At 42.5% G+C, this 16,831-nt stretch overlaps 1 protein-coding gene across 1 annotated transcript in view; it reads right to left on the reverse strand.

Annotated features, from left to right (window-relative positions):
• Positions 1-379: 379 nt before the first annotated feature.
• TAF13 (TATA-box binding protein associated factor 13) overlaps positions 380-16,831 on the reverse strand; it is a 1,065,177-nt gene continuing 1,048,725 nt past the window's right edge. Inside the window, exon 4 of the mRNA XM_044070981.1 lies at positions 380-884. Coding sequence (XP_043926916.1) covers positions 714-884 — 171 coding nt within the window. The 3' untranslated portion in view covers positions 380-713. The remainder of the gene's footprint in view (positions 885-16,831) is intronic.

Raw genomic sequence — 16,831 nt, forward strand, 5'->3', positions numbered from 1 at the left:
AGACAACATGATTTGGAGAGATCAATTAAAACAGTAGAACTAGTCTCACTGAAGATTTAATGAATAAAGTGACATCCTTCAGCTGGTGAAAAATAAGGATGAAAACAAAATCTACTAACAGGAAATCAGGGCCTAACAGAATATCACTACATTTGCCCTATTACAATTCAGCAGAGTAAAACACAAACTGTGGGAAAAGTAGTGATCATTTAGTATTCTTAATACCACACTGATTATTCTTAACAGATAAAAATAATTTTATGTAAAATAATCTGAAATGCTGAATTAAAAATTTTGGCAAAAACACAGTTCATATACAACTAGCAGCCACATTTTTTTACTTTTTTAATAATCCACTATAAAAAGTAAAACTGCAATCTTAAACTGAGAAAAAATTGCAAACTTTATTTATATCATAAGCACATGTCAATAAAAGAACTTGTTCAGAAAAACTGCACAACAGTCATGTCTTCATCATATAGTGAAATTAAAAAAAAAAGAAAGAACTGCAATAATCCAGTTACTGGAGTGGTGTTATACACAATACAATGTAACAGTTATTGTGTCAAAATGCATAACTTCTAGCTTACTGTAAACATCACAAAGACTGCTTACAGAATTATCGCCCCACAAACACTTTTCAGAAAAATGAACATGTATCCAATGACAGCTGTTTTTATTTTTTTCGTGAGAATAGGCACAAATTCCAACTGCTAAGACCCATAGTTTGCTTCATCAAAGGCTTTTCTAGCTCTTTTCAGTTCTTCATTCATAGTCAGTAGATCTTTCACTCTGGCAAACTTCCGAGGATCCTTTCGTATTAAGAAGACTATGTCCTCCACCTGCACTCGGCCCTGACGTCCAATTGACATTGCCTTGTGAGTCTTTGAGCAGGAGAAAAGAAAACATAAGTCAGATGTTACTTTGAATATATATATATAGATACACACACACACACACACACACACACACACACACATATATATATATATATATATATATATATATATATATACACACACACACACACACACACGCGTACACACACACAGTTTCAAGTAGCTTCACCAAGAACATTGATTTTACTTGGAATATTTTTCATATCTAGGAGAAAGTAACAAAAACAGTTGTCTCTTACTGTTAGAAAAGAGATCAGCATTTTTTTCCCTGCTTAAGGCTGCCAGGTGTCCCTCCTTAAAAAACGGCTACATCTTTCTTAGAAAAGTTAAGAAATTCACCCACTGCTAATATATGTATTTGATGTTATTTCAGAAAATAAAAAAGCCAAATGTTGATAAATGAATAAAGCACAAAATTAAATAAACTCTATCATACTTATTAAAATACACAGGGGCATTCAAGTAAAACATAACATGTTGCAAAACAAATATAACTACATTTCTCTAAGTGTAATTCCAGCCCTCAACCTTGTGCTTCCTAAACATTTTCAAATCATGATCAAATAGCAAAATTACAGACTCTACCCAACATTCACAGTAATCAGTCTACAAACATTAAAAAAATCATACAAAACAACTATATAGCATCTTTGTTAGCACAGCAAGTCAACGTTGTTCAGGTATATCTTTTGTACCACTTCTAGGTAAATACAGATACTGAAACCTCTTAAGTAATTACTATGTTGATATTTTGGTGGGATGGATAGAGGTAGAGTCCTTGGAGAGTTCACTTTTACTGGGTGTCACCAGAATTGATGGAGTCCACCACCTCTGGTGATCTGGTCCAAAATTGCTTATCCTTCGAAAGGTGAAGGATCTATCTCTCTCTATTTTTTTATGAATTGCCTCGCAGGTGTCAGATTACTATCATGACCTCCTAGCAACCAAGTCAATCAATTTGTTAGCTGGAAGGACCACCTAGGATGTACTTTGTGTTGTTGCATATATACCTACAAAACTTCCTTATTGTCAGGTTTTAATGGGCCAAGCACCCCTTTGTCACTTCAGCTCTAACATTTCACCAAATGAGGCAACTTCCTGTGGGGATTGGGGCAATCCCTGTCTATTCTCTGAGTCAGCATCTAATGTGGGGGACTCCAATGGGAAGTCTAGCTGTTTTCTCTTACACATTCCCATCTTTGAGGTCAACAGAGTGATTCTGACCCATGAATACCTGGCTAGAATAAGAAAGATTGAAAAAGGGCCTTTGGGTGCAACCATGACCAATGGACACCTATGTATTCACTCTCTTGGGTGAAGAAAGTATCTTTCCCTGCACCAGGAAAGCTGTACCAACCTCCATCTGATCTGAATACAGAGCCCATGATGATGCATCCAATCCTCCCTTTGAAGAAGGAGATGAAGGGAACTCCGAAGTCCAAAGGGTTATCTGCTCGAGATCGTACTGTTGATCACAAAGGCAGCAAACAAGATCTGTGGTAACTAGGAGGACAGGTGCTTATGTGAATGAATATTTCTTACAGGGGCTCAAGGCCACAATACTGACTCTGCTGAATCAGATCTGACAAGAGGCTTGAGGACCTACATGTACTGGACACAGTGAATGAAGTGGATCTAAAGGTAAGGTGTGCAAGTTCAGGGATGTACTTTATTCCACTGCACTTGCCTCTCACCCACATGATTATTGAATAACACCGAATTCGGTGCGTACCTGTCCAAGCACTTGTCACAACTGGAATGACAATGTTTTCTCACTAAAAATTCAGTGGCCTACATCACAATAACTATGCAGACTATCTGAAAGCTTTGTCACTCTTTTTGTTATTATACAGGTTATAAACAGGCAACCTCTGCCTCACGTACAGATCCTGAAGAGACCCTATCCTGTGAGGCCTATTACAAATTGCTAAGTCCAGTAGCAACATGAACATCTACTCAAAGGATCTCAATCTCTTTTGCAACCCAAGATTAAACTTAACTTAGACAAATGGCTAGCAGACCGCAAATTCACCACCAGTTTTACACCCATATTTCTGATATACATGGACAACAAATAACTATCCCTACATATTGTTGTTCTGCCCACCTCTGGGTTATTCATATACAAAATATGTTATGATCCTCACAAATCAACAGTTTACTAAGTACCTATGAACTGATAATAGGCTGTAATGACGGTGACATTTAAAATAAAGAATCCTATTTTTCAATTACCGAGAGGAAATAAGCACCATTTACTCATTCTTCAGAGAGGACAACAAAAAGCATTCAATGAAAAGTAAAGCCAATACTGAAAACTGCCCTGACACCAAGGAATAAAGTTCAAGCTGTAAACCAGCCAGATCTTCCTGTTCTAACTTACAGCTCTGGTGTGACTGGCTGACCCCAAAAGACACTGGATCAGTTGGGCAAGAAAACAATAAAAAATGCTTCATGCTTATCAAATGATACACAAAAAACAGTGTGTGGCAAGATGGTGGATATAAAAGATCCCATGGCACTTACTGAAATGCATACGGGGGTACTTTATTAAAATTTTCATTCATTTTACACACACACACACACACACACACATACATATATATATATATATATACACACATACATATATATATATATATATATATATACACATACATACATACATATATATATATATATATATATATATATATATATATATATATTTATGAATGTCAGCAGGACTAAGAATATGTGTGTGTGAATTGGAGGGAGGACAGAGGAATGGTGAGGATGCAGGGAGTAGAGTTGGCGAAGGTGGATGAGTTTAAGTACTTGGGATCAACAGTTCAGAGTAATTACGAGTGTGGAAGAGAGTACAAGCAGGGTGGAATGGGTGCAGAAAAGTGTCAAGAGTGATTTGTGACAGACGTGAAAGGGGGGGTCTACAAGAGGGTAGTGAGACCAGCTATGTTGTACGAGTTGGAGACAGTGGCACTGACGAAAAAGGCAGGAGTCAGAGCTGGAAGTGGCAGAGTTAAAGATGTTAAGATTTGCACTAGGTGTGACAAGATTAGGAATGAGTATATTAGAAGGTCAGCTCAGGTTGGACAGCTTGGAGACAAAGTCAGAGGGGCGCAACTGTGTTGGTTTGGACATGTGCTGAGGAGGGATGCTGTTGCTATATTGGGAAAAGGATGCTAAGGATGTAGCTGCCAGATATAAGGAACACAGGAAAGCCTAAAATAAGGTTTATGGATGTGGTGAGAGAGGGCATGCAAGTGGTTGGTGAGACAGAGCAAGATGCAGAGGACAGGAAGAAATGGAAACAGATGATCCGCTGTGGCAACCCCTAACGGGAACAGCTGATAGAGAAGAAGAAGATGCACACACATATATATACATTTATATGGAGTCACTTTAGAAGACTGAAAGCCCATGGCATTGAAATTCAAAACATTGAGAACAAAATCTTGGAAATCCAAAGCACTGAAATCTCAGAACATTGAATCCCATTAACAATGGAAAAACATAGGAAAACAACATGTACTACATTCCAGCACAACTACATACAGAAACAAATAAAAAGCAAACCATATTACACTTCTTCAAATATAAGCAGGGGGGCAAGCCCCCCCTTGCACCTCCCACACCCCCCTGCTACTTAAATATATAAACTGCAAGATCGCACTACACTAAGATGTGTTATATTGTAGTAAAGCAAGTAAGAAGGGAACATGACTGAGGTTACCTATGAAACTCCGGTAGGTATCAGAGAGATATATAGTAATGTGTAATGTTTTAACAGTGAAGTAGTATTTCTAAGAGAAGGCTGAGGATAGTATTTTACAATTTAAACATGTAGTCATGAAGCGTGGAACAGTATGTTTGCCATTTTGTTCTGTGTAGTGCTATCGCGGAGTTGATATATTTAAGTAGCAGGGGGTGTGGGTGGCACAGCCCCCCTGCTTATAGTTGGAGAAGTGTAATATGATTTGTTTTTTATTTGTTTCTGTATATAGTTGTGCTGGCATATATTTCCTATGAATTTTCAATGTCATGGGATTCAATGTTTTGAACTTTCAGTGTTATGGGCTTTCAATCTTCTAAAGTGACTATCTATCTATACATACATACATATATATATATGTATAGGTTCATAGGTTTGTACTAGGCTATCAGCCCTAGGGCCTATACAAGCCTAGCCATAACAATTCCCTGGCTATTTCTTCCCACATTATTTACTTTCCTGGACCCCTGTCTAGCAGGGCGACTGACGTGATCCCTGGGGTGAATTTCCTTTCTCCCATCCAATTGTCAAGGTTCCTCTTGAAGAGGTCCAAAGAGGCACTCTGCTTGACGTGTATGGGCAATCTATTCCAGAGTCTGGGGAGTCTCTGGGTCAGGAACCTATCCCTCCAGCATGTTTTGTTTATTGTGATGACAAGGTTTAGATCCCTGGAGCGTGTAGCTCTGAGGGATTGGGATTTCTTTAAGTGTAGCATGTCCAACAGCTCTGGGTTTGACATGGCCTTGTATGTTAAGCAGAGATCGCCTCTGAGTAGACGATATGCGACAGAGTATAGCTGGAGTTTTTTAAGGCGGTCAGTGTAGGGCATCTGCTTTAGGCCTGTGATTCTTTTAGTCAGGTATTTCTGAGGCCTTTCCAGTTGTTGCAGATGTCTTGAGAGGTACATACCAAATGGGGCGTTGTATTCTATAATGGGTCTAATGAGGGATGAGTACAGTGGGACAATGACCTCCTTCTTTCTGGATGAAAAGCCCTTCGTGATGAGGTGTGCCACATAGAAGGATTTCCTGACTGTTGTGGCAATGTGGTTATCGAAGGTGAGACCACTGTCCACCTGTGTCCCTAAGTCTCTTATCACACTTTCTGTGTTTAGTGTACTGCCACCTATATGGTAATTCATGGATACATGTTTTTCCCAAAGGGGATAACAATACATTTCTTGGCATTGAGCTTGAGCCCATGGCTCTGGCACCAAGCATCTGTTTCTGTAAGGCCCTTTTGTAGAGTATCCACATCATTGGGGATTCAATAATGGCTCCCAGTTTGCAGTCATCTGCAAACTTTGTTAGCCAGAGTCCCTTAGTGTTGACATGTACTTCAGAGAAGTAGATGCCAAACAAGAGCGGCCCCAGGACTGAACCCTGAGGTACTCCACTTGTCACTTGTCTGGAGCTGGATTTGGAGTCGGCTACTTTTACAGTGTGAGTTCTATCAGTAAGCCATTTAGCAACCCATTGGGTGACATAGGGATTAATGCCCAACTTAGTAAGTTTATCTATGATTCCAGAGTGGGGGATGGTGTCAAAGGCCTTGGCAAGGTCTAGATAGGCTGTGTGGACCACCTTACCCTTGTCCATGGCTCTGGAGACCGATTCAAAGAAGTCAATTAGGTTCAGGAGACAAGATTGGCCCTTCACAAACCCAAACTGGGTGGGGTCCAGTGTTTGAAGGTTGCCAATGTCTTTGTTTATAAGTTCCATGGTAATACGCTCCATGGCCTTGCAGATAAGGCTTGTCAGACTGATGGGACGGTAGTTTCCGGGATCCAAGGTGGATCCTCCCTTGTGGATTGGGATAACTGTAGCTCTGTGCCACTCAGTGGGCACGAAACCTGAGGTGAGGCTATGATTAAACATGACACTTAGGTGAGGTGCCAGTTCATATTGTAGTTCATGTAGTACACAGCCCGGGATGTCATCTGGGCCCATGGATGCTGTATTCTTGGCTTTAGAGAGTGCGTTTTGTACCTGTGTGGCCGTTATTACTGGAATTTGGCAATCTTCCGGTATTGAGATGGGCCATTTAGGGGGTGAGAGTGGGGTGAAGTTGGCACTGAATCGATCTGCCAGGATATTGGCAATATCCTTTGGATCAGTATATTTAATGCCATTCTGTTTTAGCTCAGAGCAGATCTGAGCATTGCCATTTAGATTCTTGACATAGTTATAGAATGCTTTGTGGTTGTCTTTGGAATCTTTGGCAATTTTATTTTCGTAACTAGCTTTGGAGGATTTTATGAGGCATCTCAGTTTCTTACTGAGGTTAGTAAGGGAGTTTTTTGCATCCTGGGATTTTCCTCTTTTCTGCAAAAGTTTCTTCCTTTTGTTGTAAAGTTTGTTTATGGCAGGGGACCACCAGATTGGCTTCCTTTTTTTGGATGAGAGCATTTTGGTTCTATTTGGGATGGCACGATTCATGCATGAGTGGATGTGCTCGTACAGTGCCTTAGTGTAGGATTCAGCAGTTGAACTTTCAGTTCCGTCTGCATGGGTGTTATGAAGTTTGTCACTTCTGACTTGAGTAGCATGAAGTTGGCTTTGGAGAAGTTTTTTATGGTGGTTTCTTTACTGGGGGTGGGGGTGGGATGTGGATGTTAAGGGTGATTAGCTTATGGTCAGACCTGACTAACGAGGGGGTGACCATAGGTATGGAGCATTGATTGAGCATTGAACTTTCAGTGTTATGGGCTTTCAATCTTCTAAAGTGACTCTATCTATCTATACATATATATATATATATATATATATATATATATATATATATATATATATATATATATATATATATATATATATATATATATATACACACACACACACACACACATCTATATCTAGCTATATGATTCTACTTTGACCCACTGAAAGAACACTTCAGCGAAACTTGATTTCTAGTCAGGTTTCAGGAAAGAACATTTCTCCGGAAATGTTTGTGAAACTACAGATCACCAAAGCATTAAAAAAAAAAACACTACTGTAAATTATGCAGGGGGGCAAGTCCCCCCACACCCCCATTACTAATATATACCAACTCCGAGATCGCACTACAGTGGGGAAAAGGGAAAATTCCCTTAGTCTCACTGTACCGTGATCTCCACAACAATCTTGGTGAACTGTAGTTTCGCAAAAGTGCATTTCTGGAAAAATGCACTTTCATGAAACCAGACTAGTGAAACCGAATTTCCCTGAAGTGTTATTTTGATGGGTCAAAACAGACCCCTATATATATATATATCCCAAAATTATAAATAAAAGTAGTCTCCAGCTGATTTAACTTTTAACCAGTCAGGTTAATGATAAAGGTGTTATTGCAACTGATTACTTAGAGTGATATTAGGTTGCAGAGACACTGAGCTCCTCATGTGGCCAGTATTAGGGTCATTGTGTTGTGTTGATTGCAAATGCTTTTTAAGTATGAATGCAAAAAAAATGCATACTTAAAAAGCATTTGCAATCAACACAACACAATGACCCTAATACTGGCCACATGAGGAGCTCAGTGTCTCTGCAACCTAATATCACTCTAAGTAATCAGTTGCAATAACACCTTTATCATTAACCTGACTGGTTAAAAGTTAAATCAGCTGGAGACTACTTTTATTTATAATTTTGGGATCTTGGTCCCATGTGGATTAAATCAGGAGGTGTTAAATTTTTGAAGAAATTTGACAATATGTCCATATATGTGTGTATAATTTTTATATGAGTACATACACAGATTATGAGAGGGTGTCGTATTTTTTATGTAAACTTGGAAGTTTTTTGATGTTGCTGTAGCCTACAGATACAAGGTTATGCCGTTTCCTACCTGAGAAATAGTTAAGAAATGACTTACAGCTTTGTAGCAGTTCTTGGTCAATTCTGATGGGTTTTCTTACCCACAAAATAGAAGTTATGTTCTTACCATAACGTTCCATGTTAGTTGTCTTCTTCTCGCCTTCTTCTTGCTGGATGGGTTCGGAGCCGACCTCGGCTCCGACTCGGCCACTCTAAAGCTCGAGAGTTGGTTCCACCGGCTCGAGGCTCCCCTTATATCCCACAATGCTAGGCGAGAGTTACCTCAGATCTCGTTTGTAAGCTAACCCCAGCTTAAGATAGTAACAGTATAAAACAGAATAACTATAACAGAGACCACCTCTAACAACAGGGAGAAGAAGGGTGACCTACATCCTGAAACAAGAAATATGCATAATAGCATATAGCTAAGAAAGAGGTGGTAGAAAGAGAGGTCACGATCACAACTCCTCTAGGTCTGTCCAGGCCAGGGGAAGGAGGGTGGGGCCTTAAGAAGAAGGCGAGAAGAAGACAACTAACATGGAACGTTATGGTAAGAACATAACTTCTATATGTTAAGTTGTCTATCTCGCCTTCATTCTTGCTGGATGGGACAGCGTCCCTAGCACCTTGTCCCGGGTGGCCTAACGGAACAGACTCCTGAGAACAGTGGAACCAAAATTAGCTCTATGCCTAGAAGCTAAATCCAACTTATAATGAGAAATAAAAGTGTGAGGAGTAGCCCAAGTAGCCGCTGCACAAATGGTGTCAATAGGCAGTCTGTCTTGGAAGGCTAGAGAAGTAGCCAAAGCTCTGGTGGAATGGGCTTTAGGCTTATTAGGCAGTTTTTTGTGTCTAATCTCATAAACAAGGGTAATCAGAGATGTTAGCCATCTGGATAAAGATACCTTTGAAACTGGAAGTCCCTTTCTGCTTTCCGCATAGGAGACAAACAGCTGATCAGATTTTCTGAATTGTTTCGTCCTGTCCAAGTAGTACCTTAATTGACGATGAACATCCAGACAGTGTAATTTTTGTTCAGACCTATTTGAATACTCCGGGAAAAAGACAGGGAGGTCAATGCACTGGTTTAGATTTGATGTTGAAACCACCTTAGGCAAAAAGGATGGGTTAGTTCGTAAGGAAACTCTGTCCTTATGGAACACAAGGTAAGGAGAACGACAACTGAGTGCTTGAAGTTCTGAAATTCTTCTAGCTGATGTGATAGCCACCAGAAAGAGAGTTTTCCATGATAATAACTTTAAGGAACATGAAGCTGCAGGTTCGAAGGGGAAAGAATCAAAGAAGCAAGAACTAAATTTAGGTCCCAAGGAGAAGGAGGATTTCTTACAGGAGGTCTGAGCAGAAAAACTCCTTTCAAAAAGGCTTTGCAGAGTTTGTGGGACATTAGGCGGGATTCAGAAATACCCACATGGAAATTAGAAATAGCTGCCAATTGAACCTTAAGAGTAGATGGAGATGAACCTGCATGGAAGAGTTCAGCAAGAAAATCGAGGACTAGTTGGATGGAAGCGGTGAAAGGATCTATGTCCTTTCCTTGTGCCCAATATGAAAATCGTTTCCACTTACTCAAATAAATCTTTCGAGTGGAAGATTTATGGGAAGCTATCAAAATATCTCTAACAGAGTGAGATAATTGAGGAAGCCTGGCTACGGTTGGAAGTGGAGGAACCAAGCAGTGAGGTTCAGAGAGGGGAGGGAGCGATGAAACTGACCCGACTGATGGATCAAAAGATCTGGAACTAGGTCCAGATTCCACGGTCGCTCCAAAAGAAATCGATGCAGAAAGGGGAACCACACTTGTCGAGGCCAGTAAGGAGCAATGAGGATCAATGAGGCCTTCTGAGCGATATCTTTCTGTATTACTTGAGAGATTAGTGGGAAAGGAGGAAATGCATACAGAAGTCCCCGGGGCCAAACTTGGACTAGCGCGTCCCTGCTGGGTTGGCCTGGTAAAGGGAATAGAGTGAAGAATTCTCTGCACTTGCTGTTTTGGGGAGTAGCAAAAAGATCGCAGCAAGGCTGACCCCACTTGAGAAAAATCTCTCTCACTACAGAGTCTTTCAGAGACCACTCGTGAGGCATGAGAATAGCTCTGCTCAACTTGTCCGCAATGTGATTGGACTTCCCGGGATGTGCGTTGCTATCAGAAAACGCTGAGAAGAAATCGCCCATTGCCACAGTCTGAGTGCTTCTCGACACAGGGGCTATGATCTGGTTCCGCCTTGTTTGTTGATGTACCACACTACAGACATATTGTCTGTCTGGATTGCAATCGTTCCCAAGGGAAGAGAGTGTTGAAGGGCTTGCAACGCTAAAAGCACTGCTCTCATCTCCAGAACATTTATGTGCAAGTGGCATTCGTTTGGTTGCCATGTGCCCTGGACTGTCCTGCCCTGATAATGCCTCTCTCACCCGATCAGGGAGGCATCCGTTGTCAGAGTAGCAACCGGAGGAGGTGGAACAAATGGTCTCCCCAACAGGAGCTGGGGGGAAGACATCCACCACATGAGATGCTTTTTGCACGCTTGCGTGATCATAATGGTGTGAGACATTGGAAGTTCCTGGTATGACCATTGAGAAAAGAGCATCCACTGAAGGATCCGCATGTGGTATCTGGCCAATGGAAGGAGGGTATGGCGCTGCCATGATTCCCAACACCTTTAGAACTAACCTGGCTTTGGCTCTGTTGTTGTTGAGAAGTAGTGATACCAATTTTGAATGTCTGATATCCTTTGGTTCGTTAGTGTTGCAGACATGTTTACAGTATCTAATTTTGCGCCTATGTAGGTAATAGTACGACAAGGCGACAAAACAGACTTTTCGCAATTTATTGAGATACCCAGTTTTTGACAGACACGAAAAGTGTAATCTCTGGCCATCAGAAGGAGATGCTTGGTGGGAGCTGTGAGGAGCCAGTCGTCCAAATATGGAAACACCTGGAATCCTTGTCGTCTCAGGTGAGAAGCTACCACTGCCATGCATTTGGTAAACACCCGGGGGGCAGTGGTGAGACCAAAGGGTAGGGCCCTGAATTGAAAATGACTGGTTCCCAGCCTGAAGCGGAGGAATCTTCTGGAGCGCCTGTTCATTTTTATGTGATAGTACGCGTCCTGAAGGTCTATAGAGCACATCCAGTTTCCTTTTCCCAACAGGGGAAGAATGGATTGCAGCGTGACCATCCGAAATCTTGTTTTCTTGACCGATCTGTTCAAGATACTGAGATCCAAAATTGGTCTCCAGTCCCCTGTTTTCTTTGGAACTAAAAAGAACCTTGAGTAGATTCCGGATCCTAGTTGGTCTGCTGGCACTGGCTGAATAGCTCTTTTGCAAGCAGTTTTGAAATTTCCAAAGCTGCTATATCCCTTTGAGCGGTGGAACATCTGGAAGGGATTTTTTGACTGACTTGGAGAACGAAGAAGGAATAGAATAACCTTCGAAATGATGGACTGTACCCATTTGTCTTGTGTCAAGGATAGCCAGGCTTCTGGGTACAGTGACAATGTTCCCGCCACTGCCTCCGAAGATGGGCAGTCGGGCAACACCTCAGGGATGCTGAAAGGGCTTATCGGAAGGCTTCTCGATTGCCCTGGTTCTGCGGACCCCTCTGCCTCTAGGGCGGCGTCTACCATTGTTGTTCCCCCCTCTGCCTCTGGCGGGAACCGACTCTGTCGTCAGGCGAAGTCCCTTGAGATTGTTTACGGAACCACATCTTTCCCCCTTCTGGCCTTTGGGGTAAGGCCTAGAAGGAGTGGAAAACGGACTCCGGCAGAAAGGGTCTTGCCATCCGTCTCGCACCTAGTCAGGGTTTCTTTCACTTGTGGACCAAAAAGGGATGATCCATCAAAAGGGGAGTTTGTGAAAGACGTCTTGAAAGGTTCCAAAATTGCATAGCCGCATCCAGGCGTGCCTACGTAAGGCTACCCCTGTTCCAGCGGCTCTGCTCGCTCCATCGGCCGCATAAGAGAGGAGGGGCATGGAGGAGTTGGAAATAGAATTAAGGATAGCCAGCTGCGTGTTCATTTTTTCTTGGAAACCCGCAGTTGTAGGGTCCTTAAGCATTTCACTCGCTTCTTTGATCAAGTCCCTTTGAAGACGAGTGAAATGGCACAGGTAATTCAGCGAACGCATAGTAAATGTCGCTGAGGAGAACATCCGCTTCCCGTACCTATCCATGGACCTAGATTCCTTGTTAGGTGGATGGACAGGCACTGAAGGATCAGCCAGTTCCTTCTTTGTGGCGGCAGCTACCACCATAGCATCCACAGAGACTCCTTTTGATAAAAATTCCTTGTCTGCTGGAGCTGTGATGAATTTGGAGGGTCTCCTGGGAGTGGGGTCCACTGAATCAGGAGCCGTCCATGCCTTTTAGCAACCACCTGCATGAGGGGGTCGAAGGGGGGGGACACCGAGGAGGTGGAAGGACGAGAGCCAAACGCCTCAAGATACACAGATTCGTCCTCCGAAGGGTTGAGGGCTGGCCAATTTCCCCTCTGTTTAAGGATCTCCAGAATGTCTGCAAAAGAGACATCTTCAGAAGGGGAACGGGGAACCCCCAGACTCATCCAGGTCTGTGTCGCCCGTGATAGACTCAGGTGAGTCAATGTGCTTCCTCTTGCACTTCCTCTTCCGAGGGGCTCTTCTGCCAAATCAGGAGAGGCCTCGGAAGAGGATGAAATCCCACAGGGGCTCCTGAGGAGTTGGCTCTCTGCGGTCCGGGATGAGGGAGTGAGTCGACTTACCCTGAGGCAGCATAGAGGGAGGGGCTGACGGAGCCGACTGTGGAGTAGAGCCAGGCTCTAACACACTCCGCATGACCTCGAAAGCACCCCTGTCAGGCAGAGCCAGAGGTCCCCGCTCCGAGGAGCTAAAGACCCCCCTCGGCACCGACAGTGACGGCTCCGAGGCCGATGTCGGAGCCGAACTCACCAGCGCCGAAGCACCGAGAGGGAGAGGGGGGTCGGACAAGGGTCCGATGCCACTCACCCCCTCGGAGCCGACGAGGGAAGTCCGGCGCCGAGATTCCTCCATGGAAGAAAACGGAGCCGACGACGGAGCCGAAGACAATTGTCTCGGCTCCGAGGTGACCACAGTCTCGGTTCCGACACGACCCGGCTCCGAGCTCAAGAGAGTCGAAGGAGGAAGGAGTTGATGGACCGGGACAGGCACCGACTGATGAGTCGGGCTCTGAAGCATCTGGGCTAGTGCCTCAGACTTGAGTAGTCGACTCACCACCCTCTGAAGGTCATGATCAGACAACCTCGATGACCTAGAGGAATGAGACCTTTGGCTCCGTTCAGACAGCAGGGGAGAACCTGGAGCCGAATGAACGGAGCCAAGAGAAGGTGACCTAGACCTCTTTCTGGTTGTCGGCTCCGAAGATCTTGTCGGAGCCGACACGGTACCTCGATAACCTCGGCTCCGCCGGAGCCGAGGGAGCCACAGAAACTGTGGACTGAGTCTTATCGGCTCCAGCCGGAGCCGATAAAGGCAAAGGTTGAACAACCTGAGGTCTCGGCTCAGAAGCCGGAGCCGAAGACCTCGATGCCTTGGAGGGCTTCCTGTTGAGACAGACAGGGAATCCTCAGGCTTCAACAAACCTCTCAAAATGAGCTTGTTTTTCTTTCCTGCAGGACCCTGGGGCTGAAGCCATGGCAGACAGCACAGGAGTCCTGCAGGTGCAAAGGCCCCAGACAATAGACACAAGAAGTGTGAGCGTCTGTCAGAGACATTTTCTGACAGCACGCATCACACTTCTTGAATCCGGAGACCTTTGCTTCTTTAGACATAGCCTAACTGGTGAACACAAAGACACACTCAAACACACCAGTTATACCCTGTCACAATTATAGTAAAAGTATACTAAAAATAAGTACAATAAGCAGTAGTACACTACACAAACACTCCCTAGGGAAGGGAAGGCCTAAGGCCCAAGGGAAGAACTAAAAGTTCTTTTGACAAGAAACGGGAAGAAAATAGGATCGGGGATAGAGTTTAATAAACTACACTAATTTAGGAATAATTAAACTAAAAAAAGGGGAAACAAGAGTAACTTTTTATAGAAAAAGTTAAAACTTACCAGGAACCGGTAGAATAACCAACCTCGAAGCTGTAGCGGCAAACGAGATCTGAGGTAACTCTCGCCTAGCATTGTGGGATATAAGGGGAGCCTCGAGCCGGTGGAACCAACTCTCGAGCTTTAGAGTGGCCGAGTCGGAGCCGAGGTCGGCTCCGAACCCATCCAGCAAGAATGAAGGCGAGATAGACAACTTAACATCTTGCCTTTGCTTGGATCTTGGTTCATCCCGCTCTGCTCGCACTCACTACTCTCGGGCATACTCCACTCCCCTCCCTGTCCCCATATCCTACCTGCCCCACAATACCCATAATTTAAACATAACCAAACCACACCCACCACAGTTTAAATCACCCAATCTGCTATACTAATTACAGCTAACTCCTCCCATTACAAATTACTAGCTACCGACAACACATTTCCACACGCACATAAAAGTGACTACCCAATAGAAACATACCCGGTAAACACCCCAAACATTTCATACATAACTCCTTACCTTGAATACATGACATTGTAATATACCAATACCTTAACAAACAATAATTTATCTTCCCTCAATACTGATAATTTTTCAAATAATTTATTAAACACAAATACTACCATGTTTTTTCATGGTCTTATATTAACTTTATTTCTCATCATTACAGCTAACCTCACCACTTACCATTTCCAACTAGACAATCAGTATATAAATCAATCAACAACATTTAATAACCCTATCCTGACAACTAATAGCTTTTGTGTGTTCCCATCACTGTTTATAACCACACTCACAGACCTGAAACATCACTGAATCCTCTTTACAAATGAAAGTCTCCATAAGATGTCCTTTAAAACCCACAAAAAACTATTCAAACTTTTTCAGATGCTCAGTCACATAGCAACCAAACTTATGCTTAGTGGTGATATCCACCCAAACCTAGGCCCCGAACACATGACTTTATTAAACTCCCCAGTTTTTGACTTTATTACATGAATTTATTAACAGTAATGTATTTAGGGATTGGATTTTACTAGTTACCCTGGATGTCAGAGATTTATTTATTGTTATACCTAATGAGTTTGGTCTTAGAATTATAAAAAGTTCTAAAGGTCGAAAATCACCCTATGGAGAAATGCCTCAAGGTTTAATCAAGTCATTAGGAATGATAACAGAAGTAGGGTTGCTCTACAGATTACTTACAGTAGGGACATTAAGTGGGTGCAAGATACAATACGGGGAAACTGGAGACTTTTACAGTCTGCCGATTCCCTGAAGGACTTGGTAGGTGACTTTCTGAACTTTGTTTTTAAAAGGAATAAAAATTTAAAACAGATCCTTTGTGATAGGGTGTATAGAGATGTTAAGTCTACCGGAAGAGGAAGTACTTTTCCTTGTCAACATTGTAAGGCCTGTAAGTATATTAATAGGGATGCCAATTTTATATACCCTATCACTAAGAAAGAGTACAGTCCTAAAGTGTTGGTTACTTGCCTTTCTAAAAATATAATTTATTTAGCTAAATGTGCATGCTGCCCATCGTTTTATGTGGGGAAAACTAATTGCAGGTTTAAGGACAGGATTTTTGAGACATCTTTCTGCAATTAGATTAAAAGATGAGCAGAATGCTCTTTACCTGCATACAGAGAAATGTCAAGAGCATTATTTTTATTTTCAGACACTACAACAAGTTAATAGCAACTTTGGGGGGGGGGGTGACATCTTCAGTTATACTGAATACTGTGAAACTAGATAGATAATAGAACTTGGGGCAGGCAGGCATCCAGGGCTCAATGGTGTGGTGTCCTTAAGGCCAATTCTTAGTACGCGTAGACCATATATTCAAAAGTTCTAATTGTTTATTGGGTTTTTATGCTGACTGGTTTGTTTTTGTTTAAATATTGTATTGGTTCAATATGTTTTACGTCTGAAGAAGGGTTTTATCCTGAAAGCACTTAAGTCTGTACTAAAATCAAATCATATGGTATTAGTCTGGTGGTCTGTGGACCTTTCTTTTCTGAGCATTGCTATACTTTCACCACTTTCTAAAATTCTGGAAAGATGTATCCACTTTCAACTTCTTAAACACCTTCTAAACAATAATCTCCTCTCATCATCACAGCAAGGATTCCGACCATATCATAGCACTACTACAGCTCTTCTAAGTTTCAGTAATATTATAAATAAATTCAGAGATGATGGCAAAATAGTCTTTAGTCTTTTTGGACATGTCTAAAGCATTCAATACAGTTTCCTATCCTAAGTTACTGTCCACTCTGAATAATC

This window comes from Protopterus annectens, chromosome 5.part0 (genome assembly GCF_019279795.1).
Source record: "Protopterus annectens isolate FY-2018-M chromosome 5.part0, PAN1.0, whole genome shotgun sequence".
Classification (NCBI taxonomy): Eukaryota; Metazoa; Chordata; order Ceratodontiformes; family Protopteridae; genus Protopterus; species Protopterus annectens.